Consider the following 25,756-nt stretch of genomic DNA (forward strand, 5'->3'; position numbering starts at 1 on the left):
TGTTGTGTGTTTACCCTTGCGTGACGAGCTGACCCCATTGGAAATGCCACTGCACACGACGACAACAAATGACGTGGACTCGGGCCAATCAGAGGCGTAGATATGTTGCATTTTTAGTTCGAAATATGATATACATACGCAGATTGAGTCGCGACTTGTATGGATATTAATCAGCAAATAAGTTCATTTAGATCGCATCGGTCAATTGACCTTCGACTGAGCCTTGATGAAAGCTGCAAGCGTAGGAGGGGAATACTGTCGTTAATGCCTTAGTTGGCCAAGGAGAATAAAGACAGCTACATCATATGCAGTCGCATAAACCGAAAAATAACGAACAGGATATAAAACCACACCCCAAGAGAGAGAAAGTAAGGGAGATTATGATAAGAAGGGAAGAGAAGAGAAGCCTCTCGCTCTAACGATAGAGACCATCGGTCAGGTGACCTTCAAATGTTCTCTAATCTCTCTACTCATGAATGCCATGTGATCATCGACGATCATGGGAAGATTCATATTCAGTCGAGCTTCCGACTTAGTTATGGTGTTTGGCTAACATAAGCAAAAGACGGCCAAATGGAAGATGTTCGGAAGGTCAAGTTCCCTACGTCCATGACCCACTTTTGTTTCGGTTAAAGATCGGTCGAAAATCGGTGACTCCACCCAGTTACAAAGATTAACTCGGTCAATGAAAGAATTTCATTACTAATGTCAATTAACGCGTCAGGACTTTCAATAGAACATACCTGAACATTCTCATTGATTGAAACTAGAGGCCTCCAGGATGTCTAAGTATCAATTGGTGGTGGAAGCTAGGAAAATAAGCTCAATATGTAGAGGGGAATGGGTGTGCATTGTTGCCCGTTTCCATGCATATCAAACTCGCCAAGGACTAGACCTAACGGTCAATTTTGGAAGACTTAGCTATCTAAAGATGTTCCAAGCCTACTGCCTTTTCATCCAATTTCATTGAACAGTAGAAAGAGGGAACGTGATGCCTAAGTGTGGATTCCCGTGATACCGGGCTTACCGTTGTAACCGGTAGCCTCCGAGCATCGAACCATGGTTGCTAGCGGGCTCACCAAGCAAGCGCCTGCTGATTGGCTACTACACAACTTGGGTCTATATAGAGATCCATTCAAACCTCGGAATTCCCCCAATTAAGCGAAAAGATCTAGATCTGACCATCCACTCCTTATCGGGCCGAATTTCCTGGATCATGGCGAAAAACGTGCCAGTGGAGTCGAAAATGAAAAACTTAACCTTCAGCGTCCATCCGATTAACAACATAATTAATAATATAACCTTGGGATAGCCAAATGGCAGAGGTCGACATGGATGCAGAGGAATGCTTTGTCGAACGAACGGTGTCAGCATACGACAATCCAGGAATCCCATATGAAGTGGCATCGACAGTCCCCGATAAACGACGATCAAAATGGAGAGAGATTATCATTGGCTTCAGCCCATCGTATGTTTACACAATTGTCTCTACGCTTCGACATGTCTTCATGAATCTAATCTTGTACAGGTGGTTTACAGCCTGCATGGGGACAGGAATCGTGGCGGTCCTCTTTTATTTCATCCCGTTTAAAGCGAGATGGCTTTTTTATTTATCTATAATTCTCTTTATTCTCGATGCAATTCTCTTTTGCATCATATCTTCTATCACCATTTTGCGCTATACCCTTGAGCCAACGCTTTGGCGGGCTACTTTGACAGATCCTGCGACTGCCCCGTTCTTGGGTACCATACCTATTGCTTTTGTTATATTGATCGAACTCTGGGTGTTCATATGTGTGCCCCTTTGGGGTGAATGGGCGAGTATCCTTGCTTGGGTATGCTGGATACTCGATGCCATTGTCGCAGTGATTATCACAACTTCGTTATCATTCTTGCTGTAAGTTGCCCCAACCTCAATTGTGAATTTTACTAATCACCAAATTAGGATGTCAAAGTCTCACTTGGACTCATTGAAAATGGTCACGGCTGTTCAGCTACTTCCCATAGCATCTACCGTCATCGCTTCTGGCGTTGGGGCCGAGGTGGCAGGAGTACTTTCATCACATGGAAGAGCCCAGGCTACACTTATAGCAAGCTTTGTGCTCTGGGGAATGGCAATGCCACTGTCCGGTATAATTCTTATCATTTACTACCAGAGACTGGCTGTTCATAAACTGCCATCCCGCGAAGTCATTGTCAGCTGTTTTCTGCCACTCAGCCCGCTGGGCTTTGGCTCCTACAGGTATGCATGCGCTGTTCTTGTGACTAGGCCCAGCACTGACAAAAATTTGTATAGCATCATGTATCTGGGTAAAGTATCCAGGTCTTTACTGGCTGATTCCGAACCAGCGATGGCTGTTGCTGGTGAAGGTGTCTACATGTTCTGTATGCTGCTCGGGTTGATTATTTGGAGCTTCGGCCTGACGTGGTTTGTTTTCGCACTTGCCTCTATCTACCATAGCTGGCCTTTTCCGTTCAACATGGGATGGTGGGGATTCACTTTTCCCTTGGGAGTTTTTGCTGCAAGCACGATTGAGCTTGGGCTTGGGATGTCTTCGTTGTTTTTCCGTGTTCTGGGAACGGTAAGCACGAACAAATCTGCCAGAAGCGTGAAAATTGGCTAATTTACAGTTCATTAGGTATTCTCCGCTATTGTCATAGTCCTATGGATTATTGTGTCGCTGGGGACTTTGAGAGGACTTTGGAAACGTTCATTACTTGTTGCTCCTGTTATTCCCGTTATTCCGCCCGAGGAGTCTACTCCGTCAGAAGGATTTTTTTCTGACTCTTACTGAAGCATGATACCCTTCGAAGTTCAGACCAAAAGGCAGAGCCGAAAGGTCTTTGCAATTATACGATTATACCCAGCCAATATATCTCGCTAATCATATACAATTACAGTACAGTACTTTTTAATCTAGGCAGACCACATTATCCCATACACATCAGTTAAACTTCATGTATCACCATTTTGTGGACCCGGTGGATCCCACCGCGGTGAAGGGCAAGAGTAAATTCAGTAGCAAGTTCGCAAGTCGGGCATGCTCGCGAGCTAAATAGCTTGTAGGTTTTGGGTCTTCTACTACAAGGTACCGCTCTCTCGGTTCCTCACAGATATTTATAAGTATCCAAGATCGTATGTTGACCGAGGTTATGAGTGATATGGATTTCTTCTAGCATTCCGAGATTCCATCTGCAGTATTACATTGCACTGTCACCCTTTGATATGTTGCAAGATTTTAACATTTATAAGTTTATGGCACGTCCATTAACTTGCTTGTTGCGTCTATAAACCGGAAGATGCCTACACAGCCTTTGTAACAAGTACCGCTCCGCCTACGGCAACGCCAAACACATGCTACCTACAGACAAGAAGTTCTCTGAGTCATTTGTGCCCATACACCGTATTCGTCAACGCGGTCCCAAAGTCCCAATTGCACGTATGTATAATTTGGCTGACCACCTTTGTTATAATCATTATTATTACTCGACAAGCATGGATTTTCTTCCCCAACCTACTGAAGAGCAAATGTAGTAGATTTATGATAAGCTACCCATTCAATACGTATTATCAATATTGTGGCTTGCTCCCTTCATAACGCAAGAACAAATTCCAAAGATTATCATCCCTTCCTCCAAAATAACAAATCGGGGTGAATTTCACCGTGAACTTCTCACGAGGTTGATCAAATACTGCTTCGATGATGCGGACACGGCGCCAAAAATACTCTGAGATTATCAGAATCTATGCAGCCATTATTTAGTCAAATCTTCATGCCCTCTAGGGCCCTCCAAAGGAAACTCACTGGGAAAATTGAGTGGCCTTCATAACCTGGCTCGTAGACTCGGCTATAGAATGCGCTCATAATAACACCCATCTCGCAGTGAGTGAGTATGCTACTTTCCCCATTGCATTCGGTCGCCATGTATATCTTCAAATGAGGCGGACTAAGATTCCCATCTTCAGGTGTTGGTCCAGCCCACTCGTAAAGAGAACTCATATCTAAAACCAGATTCATTATATTAGTACTTTCCACTCCGTTCAGGTAGAATTTACTGGAGCCTATAGGACTAGAAACATAATTATTAGTATCTCTTAGAAGGTTGACCACATTATTCTTATGAGCCATACTGGATTTCATTCCAATACCCATTATCCTGGTTGACTTTCAAAGGGGCAAGCCCAGTCCGTTCCCCATATTGGATAGGTTCCAGACAACTGATGATGGGCTTCTCGTCTAACGCAGCATAGGGACCGGGTCTCCTGACTTTGTAGTGGGTATCAATTGAAGGGTAGGCTGCAGTGATAGAGCCGAGTGAATCAAGGGGTTTGAAGTGACACCCTTCAGAAGATAAGGAGCAGATATCAGGAAGAGCAATGGCGTCCACACCATGAGCACGAAGGTCTTTGCAATTGTAAAATGGCTTCTGCGTCGCTATAAAGCGACCAGTAAGGTCACCCAATTTGGGGCTGCGCTTCGTCTTCAGGCCGAAACAACCCGCTGTAGTATAAACGTCCTCAGGACAAGGAGAATATAATGCGGTGATCTCCATCATATCCATATTGATCGAGAGTGTTGCTTGTGAATGATTGGGAATTCCAAATACTGTCTGAGTAAAATTCCTTCCTTTTATTACATTGGTGGAGGAGTAATGATGACGTATGGTCTGAAACTATATGGCGGTTGCCAGCGTGTAATGCTGGTCGAAGGGATCAGAGGAGACAGGAATGACGGTACACACCTGTTGCTAGCTACATGGTAGGCAGCAAAGGAAGGAATGGATCAGACAGAACAATATCTCATATTATTATGATGGTATGTGGAGGGGGGGGGGAGAAAGTTAAGCGAAAAAGAAGCGCTGATATCTACAAAGACTGATGTGCTCTCATAGTGGTTTCGCAATGATGTCTCCGGGCTCAGCATTAATGAGGGCAGAAAGAGAGAATGGAAGCAGAAAAATTAAGTACGAATGGACTGTATTGAGTGCGACAAGGAAGGAAGAAGGATAGTCTACGAAAGTGAAGCTTAAGTAGTCAGAGGAAGGCACTAGTCCTAGAATGGACGTCAATAAGCATACCAAAGTACTAGAATCTAGTGCCCGAATTATACCTTTCAGCGCATGCCTAGGCCAAATCGAAGGTCAGAGGAGACGAAGAGGGAAGAAAGAGCACACGCTGTAACATACGTGCTCGTGTCCCATAAAATGGAAAACAGACAGACAGAACGATCTCGTATTGTGTGGGGATGTAGAGTGGAAGAAGAGAAGACGATGGAGAAGTTCTGGTGGACAGTATAGATTCTCAGCATGCGACACCGATAACAAGAAACAGCAAAACCAGATCCGGGCTTAAATAGTCGGAAGGGACTGGAGTATGTACAGTCTGTCTACGGGCTAAACACTCTTCACCATACGGCGGTAGTGACCTTATCGTATGAGCTGAGTAGCAAGGACCAACACGAAGCATTAGGATACGTATATAGTATTGTGTAAGTGCGGCAAGGAAGGAAGAAGAGGATCTACGAGAGGTGGAGCCTAAGTAGTGTAGGAAGGAAGGTACTGGTCTTAATTAGGACATCAAAACTTATATTTAATTGTGCTGTCGCTGATAGTGGTGCATTAATATCCAGTTGAATAACCTTTGGGCTTCTTTGACCAAGTCATTTGCCCCACCCCAGAATTCATGGTGTCTATCGTGGATTTGGTGCAGAGTATGCATCAAGTGCACTAAAAAATTCGAATCGGCGAGGTTTTCTTTCTATCTGTCTGCTGATGTAGAGAATATTCTGATCGCCATTTCCTAGCTCTCGCGTACGGTATGATACCGTGGTAATGAGTGCATAAGCAAAGGTTAGTATTCCGATAAGGCATCCTTTGATTGAGAGAGAGCTGTCAGAGAATTGCCTCGCAGGATGAGTTCGAGGTCATGGTAGTAGCTAGCAATTATGAAGGGACTCAACGCATGTAATTTGATGATGTGAGCAATGAAAGTCTGTCGGACTGCGGACCTCCTGCTCTATCAAGACGACCACCGGGAGGAGTGAGACAAAAAGTAATTTGATAGAAGGATGGCTGTCTCTTCAGCTGCAATTGGGGGGCTTATACGTAGCTCCCAGTGAGGATCCAATCATAAAGTTGGACTGGCGAATGACGAGGCGGTATCGGTACATCTAATCGTGGTTCTTCCCACGCGGCGCCACACGGATTTGCCCGAACCACGCATCTACGCCCCACCTGGATTCTTCAGTGTTGTATACTCTTTTTATTTTGCTACACATCCAGTGACACAGTAAATTATTGACTTCGCTAATATGCGACAAGGAAATATTCATATTCCTCGTCTAGCCGATACCAAGAAGAGAAAGGGGAGTGCGCATCTCCAACTCAGACCCTAAAAGTGGCTATGATTCCCGACGGCCTTGATCCGAGCAAATCGGTGATTTCTAGCGAGCGCGACCAGAACAAATATCGGCAATCCAGCGCGAGCTCAGCTGAGCCAGGTCAGGCTAATGCTATTCTTTGAACATTGATAATGCGCGGTTTCCCCACATGACAACCAGTGTTGCCTTCCTTTAACCCTGCGAACCTCCAACATCATCCACACACAGTTCCAACACCACCTCTAGAATAATGGACGACAGCTTATTACAAGATGGGATTACACTCCACCCCAAGATTCCGGGCCTAGCGCGCAAGCGCATCATTATCTGCTGCGACGGAAGTGGACAATCAGCTGTCTCAGGCGTGGAAAGCATTCCATCCAACGTTACCCGCCTCTGCCGCGCCATCAACCCCGTCGGTATCGATAAGCATGACAAACTCCCTTGGCAACAAGTTGTCTGGTACGACTCCGGTATTGGCACAAACTCAGCCGGCAAAGTCCCAGCCGGAAAAGACCTCGAAGGAAATGTTATCGAGGCCTACAACTTCTGTGTGCTAAACTGGAGCCCCGGGGACCAGATCATGTGCTTTGGCTTCTCGCGGGGTGCATACGCTGCGCGCGCTATCGCAGGGTTGATCTCTGATCTGGGTATCTGCTCCAGGGCTGATCTGCAGAATTTCCCCGAGGTGTGGAAGCTTTACAAGAAGGCTCATCCAGCTGTTACTGGCGAACGATTTTACGGCAGTGATGCCTATTTCGATTATCGTAAAGGGAAACCGGCTGATCCTCAGCCATTAGAGCAAATGGGAGCTAACGACAGCATTGCGTGGGAGTATCCTGGGCGTGGTCGGTGGGCTTCTGATGAGTCAAGATCGGTTGAGGTGGTTGGTGTTTTTGAAACGGTTGGTGCGCTTGGATTCCCCGAGCTATTTGGGCATGAGGTGCCTCAGTGGCTTAGCCGGACTGATAAGCCGGAATGGCATAATGTGGGACTTTCTCCAAGTAAGGCTCCTGTCTTTGGCTCTGGGAGCATGCAACTGACTCAAACTATAGACATTAACAACGCGTTTCAAGCACTAGCTCTGGATGAGCACCGTGCCGCATTCACACCGACTCTATTCTACATTCCGCCGGTCACCCAAGCCACGGAACGGCAAATCAGGGACCAAGAAAAGAAGGTCGACATCGCGAAGGCCGAGTGGGAGACGGTTTTGACTACCTACCGTCCGCCCCTTGCGGAGATACAGAATGCGATCAGAGAAAAAAATAAAGCCGAGCGAGAGTTACTGGAGCTGAAGGATAGCCTGAAAGAACGTACGAATCTGCTGCAAGTCTGGTTCCCAGGAGTCCACATCAACGTCGGCGGTGGATCCGACCTCAGCCTGAAAAACAAGGGGAACATGGAGGAGATGTCAAACATTGCTTTCTCCTGGATGCTGGACCAAATCAAAGAATTTGTATCCCTCAATACCCGGACCCTGGAGGAAGATCAGAAGGCTCGCCACAAGCGACTCGTTGACATCAACGACGCCCTCGATGCGTACGAGGCAAAAATCGCCAGGCAGAAGAGGGAATCGTGGGCGCAATGGGCTTTGCGAAGCGGCCAATCCGTCGCTTCTTCAATTCTTCATCCTTTCTCAGCAGGAGATGTGCCAGCCTACCCAAAGCATCGCACCTATAGCTGGGGTCTGAGCGATCTACCAGACAACTTTAGCCTTTTATACTATGTCAATGGATCTCGGCCCCGAACACCGGGTCGTTACGCCGTCGATAAAGATGGGAACAAGCTCGGCGAGACTTTTGAGCAAGTTCACCCTGTTGTCGGCTACCGCGTTCAAGAGACTGAGTATCGTCCCATTCGGTTAGCAGGATCAAACTACCAGCGCCGAGAGAAGAAGGGAGGCGGCTATGAGTACTGGTTTAAGTATCCTGGTTCATCGAAGTATGAGGTGCTTGCTGAGTGGAAGATGTCGGATGATATCGAGTCATACGAGAGATCGGCGGTTACTGGCGAGGATGCGCGTGAATATGCAGCGGCTTTGAGTATTCAGAGGTCATAATGATGCTATAGTTCTGGTCTCGTGTTGAGAGAGGGTTTCAGTCAGACAAACAGTTCAAGTGTTGTTGTACAGGTGTGTTTGATTATGTCGATATTTTATTATTATCTTCCGTACACTACGGAACTAATATCGAAAATGGATTCTGAATGTATAGAGTTTCAAGAATCATTCTAATCGTTTGCCAGAGTATTTTAGTATTGTATGAGGACTAAGGCTCAGAAATCAGAGGTGAAATGAGGTAGTTGAAATCAAATAATGTAATTGACCCCGAAGCCTATTGCTATCCGAGTGCATAATAGTGTTGTAGATATCACCATAAAAGGCAACAAATCAAAGACAATTCCATGTCCGTTATGTTCGTTATTTACATTCCCAGTTTCCCATATCCATAATCCAACAAATTGTGACGCTCAAATAGATAATCCATGTCAATACCGTCGTCGAAATCAGAAATCAATAACAGGTCGTGCTCGCGAAAGAAAAGAATAGCATTGGTAACTCATGAATAACGGGTTTCGTCACCATCACTGTCACTCAGACTATCACGGCGACGGCTTCGTCGGCCATCACGGCGATCATCACGTCGGTAACCCTTACTCAAACCAGCAATCGGGTGGTGATAACTCTTCGTGCCCGAATCTTCAGTATCAACGTTGGAATATTGGTACTCAGAGCGAGTGCCAGAGGACGAGAAATCCAGCGGCTCAGTGAAGTGGCCAGGCATGTTGCGAGTCTCCTTCTTACGCGGGCTGCTTGTCCGAGAAGAAGGAGCGGAGGGAACAGAAGAGGCGGCTGCACTGCGTCGGTCACGACGACGGTTCTCTCGACGGATCTCACGCTCGCGGTCCCGCTCCCGGCGGCCGGGGTCACGCAACGAATGTTCCTCGGTAGCTTGGCTAAGCACATCTTCACTGCCAGCAGTGAAGGAGAAGCCAGATGGATTGCGTTTCTGCTTTGTCTTAGACCGACGAGGCTTTTCGTAAGCGTAGTCACGGACCTCGCTCATCTCGCTGCGGTTGTAGTGTGTAGGCGGTGCGGAGGAGTCATAGTCACTACCGTGGTAGGTGCCGTCTGCCTCGCGGTTCATGCCACCAATCTGTGCGGGCTTCTCCTCACGGTATGCGCGAACATCGGCGTCTCCTTCACCTTCCCAGTGGTCATCGCGGTGGCGGCGAAGGATCTTTTCCTTGAAGTTGCGTTTGCGTTTGGGCTTCTCGTCTGCCGTCATGATAGTCGAAGCGGTTTGCGTGTATGTTTCGTCCGTGTAGGTGTATCCGTCGTCGGTGTATCCTTTGCCCACAACACTGCCGCCACCAAGCTTTGTACTCTTTGTTGCGTTACTGAGGGTGCGACCGTCTGGGCCTTTGCGACGCAGGACGGTAGACTTGTAGTCATCCCAGTCGCCTTTGCGCCAGTGGAAGCCGCCGTTCTTGGCCCAGAAGAAGAACCAAATACTGCCGAGTACAAAAGCTGCGCCGATAAGGGCAAAAAGTGCCAATAGACCTTGCATTTTGATGCTGTGAGGGTCGATCGTGCCTTGGCCATACTTGATGGTGGAAGTTGAGGTGGAGGTGGAATCGGATCGAGCAACGAGGTTGTTACTGATGGAGGGTGATCTATCGGCAATAATTTCTTCGTTGAATGAGCGAGCCTCCAGGGAGAGCTTTGTGTCTTCGTTATCGCGGGCTTCGAGTGGGACTCCAGGAATACCGTCCATATCCCGCAGCTCCATTGGCACGCCTGGCATGCCGGGGTCTTCAACTGGAACGGGAGCCATGGCGAAATCGAGTGGCCAAGAGCACTCCGCTCAAGACAAGACTCTATGGAATGTTAGATCTGACACATTCTTCGGAGTAAGAACAGAACACACCTTAAACAGTTGACCAGACCAAAACGAGAGGATCGTAGTTGAAGGAATATAGACGAAGAATGTGAGATGTGGGATATGGTCAACCTAACAGGTGTCAGTAGAATATGAGAGTGACTGAAGGGAATTACAAGGCAGAAATATCCAGCTGCGCACTTGTGGCGAGTCTGGAATTGAGGAGGTTGGAGGAGGCTGGGGTTGTGTTTACTCCGTGGTTGGCCCGACAACGCACTGATCTCACACCTCAGGCAGAACGAACATGTGACCATCTTGCGATCTGTAGTAAGTTCATTATGAAAATCAAAATAAGATGATGAAATTCTTAAGATCCTTCTGGATTATTGCTGTACCAGTTCTCTCTTTGACTATCTTCAATGCCACTAAATTTCAATGAGTGGGGATGGCTTGGGAGCGATGGTGACCCACACGGGCCGTGCTAAAAAACGCATATCGAGTGTGGCTTTTCACTCTCACCACGTCAAAGTTTCTCTATGCGTCTTCAACCTTAGTAGAGCCAGACAGCGTTCCCGATCATTACTCGGGTTAATTCGTCGCCGACGAGCTCGACGAGGGGAGTGAGGACTTTGATTTTTGCTGTCATGTTTAAGCGAATTATGTCTTTCGGGGTTCAATTGGTGTATTTGGGGACTATACTCTTTAAATATTGGAATTGGTGAGCTTCCCCGGTTACGGAGATAGAAGAGCCGTTGGGGACGGAGCTCTTTGCACCGACGGGATGAGATATGGAGCATCACCGTCCGTTACCCCGCCGAATTATAGTTGCGTCTTATGTGGACCAAATCTCAAAATGATCTTTTCTATGTTGCCCTAGCTTATTTCCTTGGAAATATGCATGCTCGTAAAGCGCGCGCTTCAACCCGAACCTAGACTGCAAGCAACCTTGGAAGATGCGGCTATCCGTATCAGTTGATTTTGCTTCTATTTTCTCTGTGGTTGGTGGCTCTGTTACACGTATCATAAAGATTCAAGTATTACCCATTATGGGGTACTAGCCCCAAGCTAACCTCGACCCCACAACGAATCCTCCGAAACCTAGGGTTAAATGTTCTAGACCAGGCTAGCCCGGGGAGCCGCCTTTTTCTCTTAGGGCCGTTGAGATGGGATCAAAATTAACATACAGACGCAAGCACGATATGCCGTGAAACATCATGTTCATACCAACAGCCCCTGTCTTAACGGCAGGTTTGCATACGGCAACCGGCATCATCATCTTTGTCCAACTGTAATACGAAGGCTACTAGAATCAAAGGAAGTAAAACTTAAGACGGCCAAACGAAATAGAAGATGACCTGATGTTGAGACATGACAAGTAAACAAGGTATGGGTATCATCTCTCTCCAAGACAAGCTCACGCTCAAAACCAACAACCGGAGAAAGAGACAAGGCCCAATATGGTCAAGAAAAGAAATCATAAGACATGAACAAGTGACATGATGAGATGTACATAAGACGCTAGAAAGAGAAATAAGGACTCATCATGATCGAAAAACCAAAACCAGAACCAGAACCAAGGGCAAAAGCAGACATCGAACTTGTCATCGCAGGTCATCAGAATCGTACAATCATATCACACCGTAACGGGGGAGTTCAGTCAGCAAAAACAAAAGAAAAAAACTTTTCTTGTAAGAGAAGCACTTTTTTCTTTCTTTCGCCCGACACTCTTCCAAAAACGCAAGAGATAGCAATTGCAAACATAATAAAAAACCAAAGAGTCCTCCCAGTTCGAGGCTTGAGGGCGGTTGTGAAAACCCGAAGCTTGAGAAATAAAAAGCAGCCCTGCTAGCCCTGAACACATTGCTCGAACACCATGATTTTTTATGAAAATCCCAACAAGATCCACCCAGAAATGTAAAGAAACCAAATAATCCATATCCAAACTTTTGACAGACAGAAGAAGAAGACCCTGTCAGCGATCACTGCAGGCTGACCAAGAAACGAAAAAGAAACCAGAACCATCCAACCATGGATAAACAATAACGGGAAAGAGGACTGTACTAGTAGGCAACATGCTATGCTATGCAAACTCAAGACTTAGATCTGGTATCGGCGAGAGTAGTTGGACCGGCTAGACCGGTGGCCAGTAGACTGGTGAACAGATCTCTCCGATCGTCGATCGTCTCGTTCGCGTGCAGCACGTCGTCCATCTTCCAGAACTCGACGGCCAGAGCCGCCCGTATGCGTATTATCAGAGTAGGAAGACCCCTGAACGTATGCCTTGGGTCGACGGGTGGTGCCATCAGTAATATTAAACTGCATAGCACCTGCATCGCCCGTACGAATGCTGATGGACTTGCCTGCGAGGCTTTCCTCAGCAAACGCAATGGTCATTCCGTTCATGTTCAGGGTCATGTTCTGAGCTTCTTTTTCAGTCTTGGTGGCACTGCCACGACTGCTGTTTGATCGGCTCTTCTGGCTGCCGTTGTCACTACCCAGGCCGTTTCCTACCTTGGACATAAGTGTCTCCTGAGACAAGGGCACTTGTGCGGTAGAACGGCCGGCGGTGACAGCCTGGTATCGTTCGGCTTCTCCAACGCGGTCTTCCATGGCGGCAGGACTCTCGGGGCGTTCGTCAACGTAGTAGAAAGACTCCGGACGTCGTCGCCCGCTGTTCTCCACTGCTATGCGAGCACCTCTGGAATTCTCATGGTATGAGTTGGATCGTCTACTGCCACGCAGGCTTTGGCTCTGGCTGCGTTCTGGCATGGCAACCTCCCTTGACACCCGGCGTGTGGGGTAGTCGAGTTCGGGCAGAGCCTCTCTCATGTCACTCAGGTCCATGGGCTTCGAGGAGCGGCGTTGTGAGGGAACGGCAGCGGCAGCGGAGTGAACCTTCCGAGCTTCAGGCCGCTTGGCTTGGTGAACCTGGGGCGCGTGTCTACTTCTTGGGGCAGGCAGAGCTGGCGGTGGCATCTTTGCGGTATCCTCGTCGAAATAATCCGAACTAGGTTTGATAGTACCACGGCCACGGGGTTTGTCACGGGGCTGACGAGCGTAGTATTGCTCTGCATCGTCCTCAAAATCTAGAAAGACCTCAGGTTCGGTTGGTGGCGGAGGCGGAATCCCATACATGGAGTTACGGCGCCGGGATGGCTCACGAGACTCGGACCGCTCACGCTGATACATGTGATCCTGGGGATAATACTCCGATGGAGGAAAGTTGTGTTGAGCGCCATAGGGCGATGATGAGTAGGATCCTTGATGCCAAGCCGACGATACTGGTGGAGGGCCATGCTCATAGTGATGATATTGCTGCGGCGGCGGCGGTGGTGGCTGTCCATATCCTCGAGACGGTGCTGCTGCTGGCCAACCCACGGCTCGATCCTGATGATACAGACCATAAGCAGAGTGAGGGCGTCCCGAACGGCTGGTATGGTATTCCTCCATTGGATATCCGATGGGTTGTTGTGGGATATAGTCCGGCATAGGAGGCCTCCCGTAGTAGGGTTGCTGAGGTGGGAACTCCATGGCTCGTGGTTCGACGGGGGTGGACGGGTGGTACTGGGTGTGGTTTCCTTCGTAGTAGACGTCTGCTTGTCGAAGATATGAGTCTCGTCGGCGGGGCTTGGACGGCGACCGGGACGCGCGAGGCTGAATGTAGCCGGGGCCTGGATAGGCACCCATCTGCATCGTCTCGTCCGGCCGGGCACGTTCCTTGTCCTTGCGTTCTCGTCGGGAGGATTTTCTGGTGATGTCGGTGTGTTTGGGCGCGACTTGCTTAAGAACGGTTGGGGGGCTCTTCCCGCCCGACGGCCCAGATTGGGTGCTGTTGACAGTGGCGGCGGTGCGACTAGAATAACCTGAGTCACTCGCGCCGTCGATCAGTGGCTCCGGGAATCTGTGATCCAACCTGGAAGAAACTTTTGCACCAGTATTAGCCACTTGTTGGGAGTCGGGTACGATGTCGTGCAATCTTTCGTCCCATTCCTCGACAGTGGCTGGTTTAGGGCTGCCAGGCATGACTTGCTGCAGGATCGGATAAGAGGGACGGTCCCTAGGTAAGAAACAGGTTGGTCCCGTTCTGGACGTGGGTTTGCTACCCACCAGCGCACACAGGCGGGGGGAGGGGGAGGAATGGGGCCGGAAGGGATCTCTTGGGTTGGACTTACAGCAAGCCACCGCACTGGGATGGAAAAAAGAACGAGATGACTCAGTCCTACGTGTATACCCAGTCCCTTTTTCGATATTTGTTTGGGTGTGTGTGTATTTCGGTTTTTTTTTTTGTGGCTTCGTCTCCCCCGCGAGTGACGTCTCAGGTAATTCCACTGTATCGGTAGGGTACTTTTTTTTTCTCGCAGGAACGTTATTTGCCCAACCCACACAAGAAGGCCGTACTTTTTCTTCCTCACGTCTCTCGAACCAGAAGGCGGACCTGCCGATCGCAGATGGCGATGGCAGGGCTTGACTGGTCGAACGAGTGGTGTCAGCGAGCAGACAGAGCGATGTGGTACTTTCCAGATCGCAGCGTCTCCATCGAAGGGGAAATCGGGTGGTCAGGCGAAAAAGCGTCGTTGGGTGTGTATTATGGGTCTGCCGACAAAGGATCCGTGGTGGTTGGACAGAATCTGCAGCTGCAGTTGGGCTCTTGAAGTAGCCTGACCGGATGTGGGGGATGGTGGAGTCCGATGGGCAGCGAGATTTGGGTAAAGGAACGGGTAGATTCAGATAAGCAACCAAGGAACCAAAACAGTTGGAAACTCGGGGGGGGAGGAAGAAAAGAGAGTCAAGTATCAGATAGAAAAGAAGAAAGAAAGGGAAAAATAAACACAAAATGGAAAAAGCCAAATGTTGCACGAAGAGGCTCTCGGGTACCCAACAAGAAAAGAAAAAAAAGCCAAAGTGGGGGGATGCGAAAGAGTCATAAACAATCTAAGCTCGGGACCCGCTGGAAGGGAATCCCTGGTTCTGCTATACTTTGATTTACTTAATCCTCCACTAGAGTTACTCCGTACTGTTTACTCACCCTCCGTAGAACTTTTTTTTTTCTTCTTCTTTCCTTCTTTTTGTCTCTGTTTTCCAGCCTAACGCCCAACATGTCATTGCGGCCCAATGATCGCCTCCACTTTTTTAAAGGGAATGCCCCTCTATAGAATGAAATAATTATTCATTTCGCACCAAATCTTCATGGGAAATTAGAATCCCCGAGTAAACAGAATCCCAAAGTGAAACCCCCTCTTTCCTTCCACAATGGCTATGTACCTGGTACACGGGAAAAGTCGGTGGAGGATGACATGCTGCAGGATACAATCCGTGGGAACCGAGAAATCGCCACTGATGTCTAGTGGATCCTACGAACGGGCACTAACACTAACACTCAACTACTGCATCTCATCTTCAAGTCCGGCATGTGGCAGACTATCTATGGTTCTGATGTGAGTCATTTACTACAAGTACCAGCTACATAGCTCGTAGTGTTTCCAGTATCTCTAGGTCGATGCCTAGTCGAGTAAATTTCCCTAAATCCGAGCCAGCCTTGTCTAGATCGCTATGACATGCAGCACGTCCATCATTGCCGGTTTTTGTCTTATCCTCGACCTCCTTGCGTCCTGAAGATCTGAGAACTTGTTCCAATCTTCTACAAAACCCAAACCCCGCACGTGGATAGACAATGTTCATGATAAGATTGCAATTGGTGACACGAGGGGTAGAGGTCCATGCATTTCTATTGTATTGGCACTTTCTGTCAAATCGACCGGGGCAGGATTGGAAACAACTCACCCCAAACCAAGGAATATCCATGCGGCTCGTGCGAAACTCTTTTGATTTGTAACCGCGACCCGCATCTTTTTTCCCCAGTCAATCGTTGTCGACCACGATCTTGATGCGATCGTGGGAATATGAATCGGGCCCGTGATCCGGACAAGGGTGGTTCATTTCTCTCTTTTCCTACTCGGTCTTGCTCATGGGGACAGTTGACATCGTAATCATGATAGCCGCATGCACATACACTAGTATGCAACATGTACTCTTGCAAAGAGTTCACTTTTAAGCTTCATACGCATGTCATTTGATAGTTTTATAATTATAGTTATATATATATGAGTAACATACTCTGGACTGCTCGGAGCATTGGGACGGCACACCCCCTTGCTTCCCTACTGCACGGTGGCATCAGGGTTATCGGGACCCCTTCACCGCTCCTTTCTTGTCCGCGGAACGTGGATGCCGCTAGATAGATTAATCTATGAGGGGGTTCGCCCTCCTGATCTGCATTGACTTTGAGCTGATGCTACTCGCGCAATTGGGATTTGTTGGGAACTCGGATCGTTCATGTGGTACAGAGATAGTCGTTAGTGGCTGGTCTCAGGGCAAGGCTGGTGATACCTCGGGTGCTACAGCATTCGCTTCGAGAGATGCCCTTTCATGGATAGTTCGGCCCTGATAGTGAGCTGGTTTGTTTTTGCATTGTAAGCTATAGAGATACAAAGTTCTTTGTACAGTGAATTCTATTCGATCAATAGAAAAGTAACCTATATACAGATACTTGCCCTTGCTCTTTTTGACCCCCATCATGGGTAGCATCAATTCCTGCGCAGTTGCAGAGCGATCCAGCCAAACAACCTATACACAGCAATGATTCCAATGAGAATACCAACCCATTTGCCTGTCCGACCAGTCGCATACCCATAAGTCTCCAACACGGCAGTCCCACGAATCTGGCACTGCGATGCCAAGTCCGTGTCATACAGACACCGGCACCCATCACCACACGAATAAATCCGCTCAGAAAACTCATTAACCATCATCCCTTCGAATACATATGCCTGATAAAGTTAGCACTAAAGACGTCATCATTCAATGGATTGGTTCCTCACTTGATAGTCGATGTAGTGGAACACGTATTTCCAGAAAGGATTGAGGATCGTCGGAGTTACCAAGAACCCGCCCACACTCATCCAGAGTCCGTTTGCGAAGGCAACTAGCGCGAGGGAAATGACGAAGTTTGGGAAGATCGCAGTGACAAAGACGACTAGGGACTCGGCGGCGAGGAGATCCAGGAAGAGCCACATTACCCAGGTGAAGAAGGCTTGGGCCGTGGGTTGGAAGTTTGAGAGCCAGTATGATATAATCGAAAATAGAATTGCGATCAGGACTGCATCTTGTTAGCTTGATCACGATTCCCCGGGCAGGGATACATACACAGGAAAGGTAGTCCAATGAGGAAATTCGAGATCATGAATGGCGTTGCGCCGTAGAGCCCGTTGGCTCGTTCTTTGGCGAACGTTGCTCGGTCTTCGAGGAAGGCTGGGACATATGCCACGGCCATGAAGGACATGAAGGCTGATCCGAAGAACTAGAATGGTCAGCACTTTGTTGTTTGTTTGATTGTTGCCCGAGGAATGTCCAGGGAGCCTACAATTGCATTGATGAACGGCTGGATATAATCCTGAGATGGATGTAAGCGTAGCCACACCGTCCCCATCATGATCGCAAGACCTATTCCAGTCAGTTGGAGTCACTAATCAGGCAGCATGTATACTCACCAAGGTACATAACAATGCGAATTCCATAGGCAACCACATCGCGGTAGCTTTTGATGAATGACCGATGAAGGAGAGCCGTGATGATTTTGATAGTTCCCGCCCGAGCTAACTCATCCACGACGACTGCCATTTCTTTCTCCGCCATGCGCAACCTCTCGTTTATTTTCTGGGTCACAGCCTGTGCATCTGTAGACTCCTTCCAAGCAGATTGGATCTGCTGTACTCGAGCATCCGCATCATCAGTCAAGGCACTAAAGTCCGAGCTCACGATATCGAGAAGAAACTCTGCCGGGTTGGTATTGGCCGGGATGGGATGCCCAATGTCTCGGAAGTACTCTCCGACATTTGCAACGGGACCGAAGAAACATGTCTGTCCGGCTGAAAGGAGAAGTAGCTTATCAAATAGCTGGAACGTCGTCGTCGAGGGTTGGTGAATACTAGCGATGATGATGATCTACTTTGTCAGTACAAAGGTCAATGTTGATGATGGCCAACTCACATTGCTTTCCCTCGCCAGCTGCTTCACATACGAAATGACCTCGTAACTCGCAGTCGAGTCCAAGCCACTGGTCGGCTCATCCAAAAACAAAATCTTGGGACAAGTGATCAACTGGCTTGCCACGCTGACACGCCGCTTCTGACCTCCACTGATCCCCTTCCGAATCGGAGTCCCAATAAGCGAGTCTGCCTGCTTCTGGATTCCAAATGCCTCGAGGAGAGTCCGAATCCGTTCCATCCGTTGACGCTTCGACACAGAGCTTCCATTTGTCAGTACAAGCAGCCAACATCCCAAACACACAGGCATACCTAGGCAACGACAGATCGGCCGCGAACTTCAGTGTCTCCCGCACAGTCATCGACCCGATCAACGCATCCTCCTGCTCAACATACGAAGTCATACGACCAAACGCACCCGACTCGACCGTGGCTCCATTAACATAGGTCTCTCCAGTCACTTTCGCACCGGAAGTAGCAGGTCTCCTCGCCAGCACATTTAGCAATGTTGTCTTCCCACACCCCGAAGGACCCATCAAAGCTACCAGCTCCCCTACCGCAAAGAACATTAGCATCGCACCAATCAAACAAATAAAACTTAAATCTAATGCACATACCCTGTCGCACATCACCACTGATATCATGAATCAAATCACGCGGTCTCTTCGTCTGCCGATCCTTGACAGTAACATTGAGTCCACTCCACGAAAACCGCGACACAGACCCATTCATCAAGAAGTGGCTGGTCTCATTGCGCTCCAAGTCCAGATCTGGGGAGCCCGCATTTGAATCCGAAGCACCGTTATCCATGTCTATCGTATTCGTGCAATTATTGTTCTCGCCCGCAATTTAGTCGCAATCGATATCTGCACTAATCGCCAGGGTAGAACCAGTTGTGCGCAGTATCCAATATATCACAGCTAAATGACAATACCAGCGATAGCACAAGGTGTGTGAATCTTTCCCGTCCCAGTTCGCAGGGCTGATATTCGGGTTAAGCGGGCATTATATAGATTTTAATACTGTCTAGTGGAGCCTCGCCCCATGGTCTGCGGGGACCGATTATTGCCAAGAAACCGGGTTTATTATTGATGAGCATCATTGGGGCAGGATGATTTGAGTTTTTCGCATATTCAGCTGGTCCCCTTGATGGTCGCCGATCGGGTTCGGTTCGAGTGTAGATGGGGCGTGGCGTCGGGGGCCGGCCCGCTTCAACATGGGACTATGATGGCTGATGTAAGATGAGTGGAGCCCGTGGTCGCCGTTCCGGTGTTGGAGGATTTTTTTCTTAGAAGGTCAGAAGGCCGAGCTTATTGATCTTGGGATCTGGCTCGTCTTGTATAAATGTCAATAAGTGTTTCGTAAAAATGAAGATAGTGAGATCATAGGAAGTAAACGTTCTTTGTAGTTGGAGGGATACGCGCTGTGACTATCAGCTCTGCGCTTGGACCTCGGGGGCTTGAATGACCAGCTTATCTGCTTTTGTGACAGGCTGGCACAATCGCTTTGTTTGTCCTATCAGGCTTTGCCAAGAAATAACCGTTGGCCTACATGATATTTAGGAAAGGATGGAAAAGAAAAACAGCCGTGAATTTTATTTTCCAGCTCTGAGCGCCGAATGCATCCGAAAATATGAAATATAGAGCTAAGATGATCTTTAAAGTCTGGGAATGGGAAAGGTAGGAATTTACATCCTGCAGACATTATTAGCATGGAAGATGAGATATTGACAAGGGTAAGGCAAACATACCGTTCAACAGGGTTGAGGCCGAGAACCCGCATACCGTTGTGCAGGACCTGGCGGGCGGCAGCATACAGAGCCATGCGAGCCTTCTTAACCTCGGGCTCACTGCCAATAACCTTGAGAACATCGTAACTGGAGCTCAGCATGTGGGTCATGCGGAAGAGGTAAGCCAGAACAGTGATGGGTTCCAGAGTCTTGGAGGTGTTGATGAGAACATCCGGCCAAGATGCGAGCAGACGGATGAGGTCAATGGCATGTGGCTCAGTGAGGAGATCGAAGTTGGCCGATGGCAACTCATCCACATTCAACTCGGACTTGCGGGTCATGGAACAGAGACGGGCGTGGGCGTACTGCAGGTAAGGACCAGTGTCACCCTCGAAGGAGGTCATGGCCTCCAAGTTGAAGGTGTAGCCGTTGATACTACATGGTTTGTCAGTAGGGTTAAGAATGAAAATATAATATGGAATTGCTTACCGCTTGCCAGTCATATCCTGGACCATGACGGCGGTGATACCCAGGGTATCAGCGACCTTCTCTGGGTTCTCAACCTGCGCATATTTGACTTCGTTCTTCTTCATCACCTCGTGCATCTTCTCACCAACATCCCGCAGGATATCATCCAAGAACTTCACGGTACCCTTGCGGGTACTCATGCCGTGCACCATACCGAAGTTGATGTGTTCGCAACGGTCAGAAAGGTCCTTACGGCCCATCAGCTCGGTGACCTTGAACAGCTGAGCGAGGTGGAGATCCTGCTGGGCAGCGACAACGTAGATCATCTTATCGAAGTGGTAGGCCTCGTCACGCTCGATAATAGCACCGATGTCACGGGTCAAATAAAGGGGAGTACCGTCCTTGCGGACAATGATGGCCTTTCCGAGCTTCTTGGCATTGTGCTTGGTGAAATCGGCAATGATGGCACCCTCAGACTCCTCAGCGACGCCGGCCTTCTCCATGGCCTTGTAGGCCGCAGTCATGCTCTCACTCTTAACCTGAGATTCACCGGAGTAGACATCAAAGTCAATGTTGAGACGGGCATAGGTCTGCTTGTACTTGGCGATACTCAGGTCACGGAAGCGGCGCCAGAGAGCCAATGCCTCTGGGTCGCCATCCATGATGCTCTTGAAGTAGCGGCGAGCCTTCTCGTCCTCACTGACCTCAACAAGCTTGGCGAGCTCAGCCTCTTGAGCGGAGACATCCTCGTTCTTCTCCTTCTTTGCCTTGATCTCCTCCTTGAGCTCCTTGATAGGCTTGTCGTGCTCGGCGACAAGACCATTCACCTTAACGTAGACGTCGAACAGGTGGTTAATGGGGTCCTTCTGCAATGCCTCCTCATTACCGAAGTACTTGAATCCATTGGCCAGCAGACCGTACTGCTTACCCCAGTCACCGAGGTAGTTCATTTTGATGACATCCCATCCCAGGACAGTGTACAGGTTGGCAAGGAAACCACCGATTATGGTACTACGCAGGTGACCAGCGTGGAAAGGCTTCGCAATGTTGGGCGAAGAGAACTCAACGATGATCTTCTTCTGGCCCTTGGAGGGGTCCTTGGGGTCCTTCAGACCAGCGTTTCCGTTTGTGCCATAGGCGGCCTTCTCAGTGAGAACACGACCGAGAACAGTATTCGCCAAGGGCTGGGGCTTGCAGAAGAACTGCAGGTGAGGACCACAAGCGGTGGGAGGGTGGACGAGATCGGATGCGGGGAATTTTGAAGCCAGCTCCTCGGCAAGCTCTTGGGGCTTCTTCTTGATACGAAGAGCAGCGACCTGTAGAGCGACAATGTTTAGCACAAATCTCAGTAATTATTCTCCGGGTGTAGATGTCATTTATTCTCACGTACCGGGAGCGCCAAATCGCCCTTGTCGAGAGTGTTGGTCCATGCAAGACGGGTATAGATCAGCTCGGCATCGATGCCAGTGCCCTTGCTCAACTCGGTCGCAATGTGCTCGCGGTAGATATCCATAGGGTTCAAAGAGGGAAAGCATCCCGGGTAGTCGGATGTAGTTGTTGTGGATTGGAGGGTAAGAGCCTCAACAGAGGCGGGGAGGTCGGACGCCATTGTTGCGAAAGAGGACGTAAGTCGCGCAGGGGAGTGCAAGAATGCGCGAGCGGAAGGGGATATCAAAGTGAGGGTAGAAGGGGATCGCGATTGGAGGTAAGAACGAGGGAGGGAAAAAAGACCTGAGAGTCGCCGAGCCCCGCTTAACAAACTGCGACCCATAAAGAGGGGGATTTCTCGGAGCGACACAGCAATTCTTTTCTGCTTAATTTTTTTTTGCTGTGACTCAGTCGCTATGCCAGGGCGGTGAGTCACGTGTGATATATAGCATCGCGGGGTACTCGGTGCCTGCGGTATCAGGTGTGAGAGGTGTTTGTTTTGCTCCATCAAACTAATAGGATATTGAACGGAGCATTCTGATAGCCAATGCTGTCCTGCCTTCTATCTATCTTTGTTTGATGTGCCGCATGCCTTATACTTTCTGGTAGATCGCGAAAGTGGGTCTTAGATAAATCTAACAAAGGCTGTGACCCGTCATGGAAGATCCTTGAATGAGATCGCTGCCTTGTCATACGATTGTGTATCTATCTGTGGCTCCTTTAAAGGCGGTCAATAGTACATGGAGAAGTCCATATTGTTCCTGCCGTACGTACACGCGTTTACTAAGTGTCATGTGTATAGTGCTAATTCCGACCAATCACCACGCGACGAGGAAATATCTGACGTCACTAATAAACTGATCAATTTAGACGTGACCGAAAGCAAGATTAGGAGACAAATCTTATATTTCCAATTCATTCTCATATCATCTATCATGTCTAAATAATCTCACAGTCACCAAAATGGGATCCAGTCGCCGAGAAAAAGCCTTGACCAAATCCATTCAGGCGGGCTTGCTTCGCGACCCAGAGAGATTTAAAAAGACACCATGGGGTCGATTCATAGCATTCTTTACAGTGCGCCGAATCAAGCTCATTCGCTTCGAGAGCGAGCTGTTCTCGAAGCTACGACGAGAAGTCTGGGCATTTAATGAAGATGACTATCAAGCAAGCTTTCGCACCACCAGCGGCCAGAAGGCTCTCAAAGCGATAGGTGACTTAGGATATTCAGGTTCAGTGCGTATCAACTTGTCTTAGAAGCCAAAACAAAGGCTAACCTTTTTTCAGTCATTTTTCAGTACTCTTGACGGATGCTTCGTCATAAAGAGTATTCCTCGGCGGTTTGAATACTCTTTTTTCGAAGCAGATCTACTCGAGCCATATTACGCATACATGGGGGAGAATCCTGATTCGACAATTGTATGGATTACCGACTACATAGTCGCTCCATATAAAACTCTAGGGACTATTTTTGGTTGCACGCCTGCACATCATATCGTCATGGAAAACATACTTTGCGGCCAAGACGATGACCCTAATGGTCAGAACTGGGAGACATATGACCTAAAGCCAATTGACTATTTCTACCCCGAGCGTGATCTACTGCCTGAATCCCTTGTCAGCGAAGACACTTTGAGCAGGCTTGCAGATACATTCAACGATAAATTACACCTGTGGCGTAAAGATTATGCCACTTTCTGGGAATCTATCAAAGCCGATACGAAGTTTTTACAAGACGCCAACGCTGTTGACTACTCTCTGTTTCTTGTGCGCATCCCGGCCTCTTCTAAACCTACCGTTTCAGGACGACAGAGTCCCTGGAGGGTGGGACTGCCATCTGCTGATGGCAAATGGAAGTATCGTGCCGTAGTGTTGGACTTTTTCTGGGCTCGGCACAAGCTCCACGCTCAGGCACTATCTGGAGTAGTGCAAACATTCAACGTCGTTGGTCGTCATGGCCCTATGTCTATCACAACGACGGCAGGCGAGTATCGTCAGAATTTCCTTAGGATGGTTGAGGAAATGATTGAATTGCATTGAAACCTACCTCGAAGCATGAAGTGCAACTGGAGATTCCAAGATCTTGAACCCCTATTTCAGTCAACGAATGGAGTATTCCATATCTAGAACTCTTCTAGAAACGTTGAATTACTATATATGAGTTAATATGAAAGATGTTTCCAAGGTTAATAACGATATGAACCTTCAGGGCTCGAGAGCCTTTCCTTCCTTGTCCAGCGATCTCTTTCATCCACATATGCACCCGAAATTTCGTTTGGATGCCTTGTCCACGCATCCATGAAATCCTCGGAGGCTTCAGGTAATGAAAGCTGAACCACGGCCAATGGTGCTCTCGAGGTCAGAATTGGCCTAAAAATGGTCTCGCTGAGGACTAATAATGCATATACTCTGGTTATATTTGAGGTGCCGAAGATTGACGCATCTGGAAAGGCCCAGAGTTCTAACTTTATGAAGAAAAACATTGGAAATTCATATTGTCCAGAACAAATTTAGTCTTATTTGTTGACAAATTCAACAGGCTGCGGCACAGGGGGCTCTCACCAATAATAATATATCCCCCGGTTTCAATTTCACGTCTCGGCCGGTACGCCTTCAACTCAATCCATCTCAGTCAACGTGAGCCCCAGTCAACGAAAGCCTCATATCTCTGTCCACAAAAAACGAAGAAAAAGAAGAAGCCAGGTAACAGACCGACGCATTGTCTTGGGAGCTTGTGTCTAGGAAAACTCGTGCCCAACAGGCAAATCCCAGGTGAATGACATAGATGCATCACATCTACCTACCTCGAAAGCTACTTGCTCTGCTTCGCTTTCGCAAAGAACCATCGGGCCTTGCAGATGGTGGAAGGCAACGCGATCGAACATGTCCCGCCACCAGCGCTGATCAGGGCCTACCTCAATGTCGGAAAACCACTGGCGTGCAAGGAAAACGGGGTCATTTGCCAGACGCATCGCATTAAACTCCCATGCGTTGATGGTAATAGCGACCTTAAGTGGTTCGGCTGGACTCCTGGGTGGTATGACGGACTCACATCCGTCAGAGGACTGCGAGGAATCCATGACTGACTCTGCACTGAGATCGGTACTTTCAGGGGTTGAGGTTCTTGAGCAAGGCATCCCGACAACGTTGTATCCAGCCGGTAAGTGAGGCAGGGTGCCGGCTGAGGTGAGCCAGGATGTATTCATGGATTCCAATGAGGAGAAGTGTGATGAATGATAGACGACTGAAACACGTGAAATAAGCAAGATTAACTTCATTTAGAGAATTTCAGTGGACAGAGAGAATGCATACCTTGTATGCTTGGGATGAAGGCTACTGTTGATTCTTGATGAGGTCGAGAGAGGACCTGTTGTGAAAATTCAAAGATATGCAGAGCACAGCGTGAGAATAGCTTGCGTAGAATGAGCACAAGTGGTCTGGCATGAAAGAATACCAAACAGATTCTGTTCATTTAAATTGAGCTTATACCTAACGCAACTGTCACTGTTAATTCATTCAATTATCCACAAGTTCAATCGTGAGAAAATGGTGCTCATGAGGTTATCAAATTAAGCTTGGGCACACAGATTGCAAGTGTATAGCCCATCACATAATGTGCAAAACGAGATAATTCAACTTAAATCATCCTTCAGGTAAAAGGTTACCGCTGGCCTTAATCCACTCAGTTGTTGCGCGAAAAATGCGGATGTGCCGCTGTTTTGGAGTCGCTTTGATAGCTCGACCAGCATTAGGGTCGTTTTCGTCACGTGGAGGTGATTACTAGGAATTTATTGTTTTCAACACTAGTCTGGGGCTGTTATTGCT

The 25,756-nt window shown here is 48.3% G+C and overlaps 9 protein-coding genes across 9 annotated transcripts; 3 read left to right on the top strand and 6 right to left on the bottom strand.

Annotated features, from left to right (window-relative positions):
• Positions 1 to 1,316: 1,316 nt before the first annotated feature.
• N7484_009092 (TDT family transporter) lies at positions 1,317 to 2,795 on the top strand (the record flags this gene model as incomplete). Its single annotated transcript, XM_057119479.1, has 5 exons — positions 1,317 to 1,468; positions 1,529 to 1,897; positions 1,946 to 2,242; positions 2,297 to 2,582; positions 2,640 to 2,795. The coding sequence occupies 5 exons, from the start codon at positions 1,317 to 1,319 to the stop codon at positions 2,793 to 2,795; spliced, it is 1,260 nt and encodes a 419-aa protein (XP_056969034.1).
• A 776-nt stretch (positions 2,796 to 3,571) lies between these two features.
• N7484_009093 (uncharacterized protein) lies at positions 3,572 to 4,563 on the bottom strand (the record flags this gene model as incomplete). The annotated part of the gene is made up of 4 exons (XM_057119480.1): positions 3,572 to 3,745; positions 3,807 to 4,003; positions 4,058 to 4,071; positions 4,133 to 4,563. The coding sequence occupies 4 exons, from the start codon at positions 4,561 to 4,563 to the stop codon at positions 3,572 to 3,574; spliced, it is 816 nt and encodes a 271-aa protein (XP_056969035.1).
• Positions 4,564 to 6,630: 2,067 nt separating this feature from the next.
• On the top strand, positions 6,631 to 8,442 carry N7484_009094 (T6SS phospholipase effector Tle1-like catalytic domain-containing protein; the record flags this gene model as incomplete). Its single annotated transcript, XM_057119481.1, has 1 exon — positions 6,631 to 8,442. One exon carries the CDS (start codon positions 6,631 to 6,633, stop codon positions 8,440 to 8,442), a length of 1,812 nt encoding a protein of 603 aa, XP_056969036.1.
• Positions 8,443 to 8,941: 499 nt separating this feature from the next.
• Positions 8,942 to 10,219, bottom strand: N7484_009095 (uncharacterized protein; the record flags this gene model as incomplete). Its single annotated transcript, XM_057119482.1, has 1 exon — positions 8,942 to 10,219. The coding sequence occupies one exon, from the start codon at positions 10,217 to 10,219 to the stop codon at positions 8,942 to 8,944; it is 1,278 nt and encodes a 425-aa protein (XP_056969037.1).
• Positions 10,220 to 12,361: 2,142 nt separating this feature from the next.
• N7484_009096 (uncharacterized protein) lies at positions 12,362 to 14,287 on the bottom strand (the record flags this gene model as incomplete). Its single annotated transcript, XM_057119483.1, has 1 exon — positions 12,362 to 14,287. One exon carries the CDS (start codon positions 14,285 to 14,287, stop codon positions 12,362 to 12,364), a length of 1,926 nt encoding a protein of 641 aa, XP_056969038.1.
• A 2,561-nt stretch (positions 14,288 to 16,848) lies between these two features.
• Positions 16,849 to 19,116, bottom strand: N7484_009097 (putative ABC transporter; the record flags this gene model as incomplete). The annotated part of the gene is made up of 8 exons (XM_057119484.1): positions 16,849 to 17,091; positions 17,143 to 17,420; positions 17,468 to 17,621; positions 17,685 to 17,764; positions 17,812 to 18,265; positions 18,311 to 18,569; positions 18,619 to 18,859; positions 18,924 to 19,116. The coding sequence occupies 8 exons, from the start codon at positions 19,114 to 19,116 to the stop codon at positions 16,849 to 16,851; spliced, it is 1,902 nt and encodes a 633-aa protein (XP_056969039.1).
• Positions 19,117 to 19,993: 877 nt separating this feature from the next.
• On the bottom strand, positions 19,994 to 22,112 carry N7484_009098 (arginine--tRNA ligase; the record flags this gene model as incomplete). Its single annotated transcript, XM_057119485.1, has 4 exons — positions 19,994 to 20,000; positions 20,057 to 20,470; positions 20,525 to 21,819; positions 21,894 to 22,112. The coding sequence occupies 4 exons, from the start codon at positions 22,110 to 22,112 to the stop codon at positions 19,994 to 19,996; spliced, it is 1,935 nt and encodes a 644-aa protein (XP_056969040.1).
• A 782-nt stretch (positions 22,113 to 22,894) lies between these two features.
• Positions 22,895 to 23,971, top strand: N7484_009099 (phosphatidylinositol phosphate kinase family protein; the record flags this gene model as incomplete). Its single annotated transcript, XM_057119486.1, has 2 exons — positions 22,895 to 23,167; positions 23,219 to 23,971. 2 exons carry the CDS (start codon positions 22,895 to 22,897, stop codon positions 23,969 to 23,971), a joined length of 1,026 nt encoding a protein of 341 aa, XP_056969041.1.
• A 592-nt stretch (positions 23,972 to 24,563) lies between these two features.
• On the bottom strand, positions 24,564 to 25,137 carry N7484_009100 (uncharacterized protein; the record flags this gene model as incomplete). The annotated part of the gene is made up of 2 exons (XM_057119487.1): positions 24,564 to 24,599; positions 24,736 to 25,137. 2 exons carry the CDS (start codon positions 25,135 to 25,137, stop codon positions 24,564 to 24,566), a joined length of 438 nt encoding a protein of 145 aa, XP_056969042.1.
• Positions 25,138 to 25,756: the final 619 nt, after the last annotated feature.

This window comes from Penicillium longicatenatum, assembly GCF_028827895.1.
Source record: "Penicillium longicatenatum strain IBT 33135 chromosome Unknown contig_6_segment0_segment0, whole genome shotgun sequence".
In the NCBI taxonomy this organism is placed as follows: domain Eukaryota; kingdom Fungi; phylum Ascomycota; class Eurotiomycetes; order Eurotiales; family Aspergillaceae; genus Penicillium; species Penicillium longicatenatum.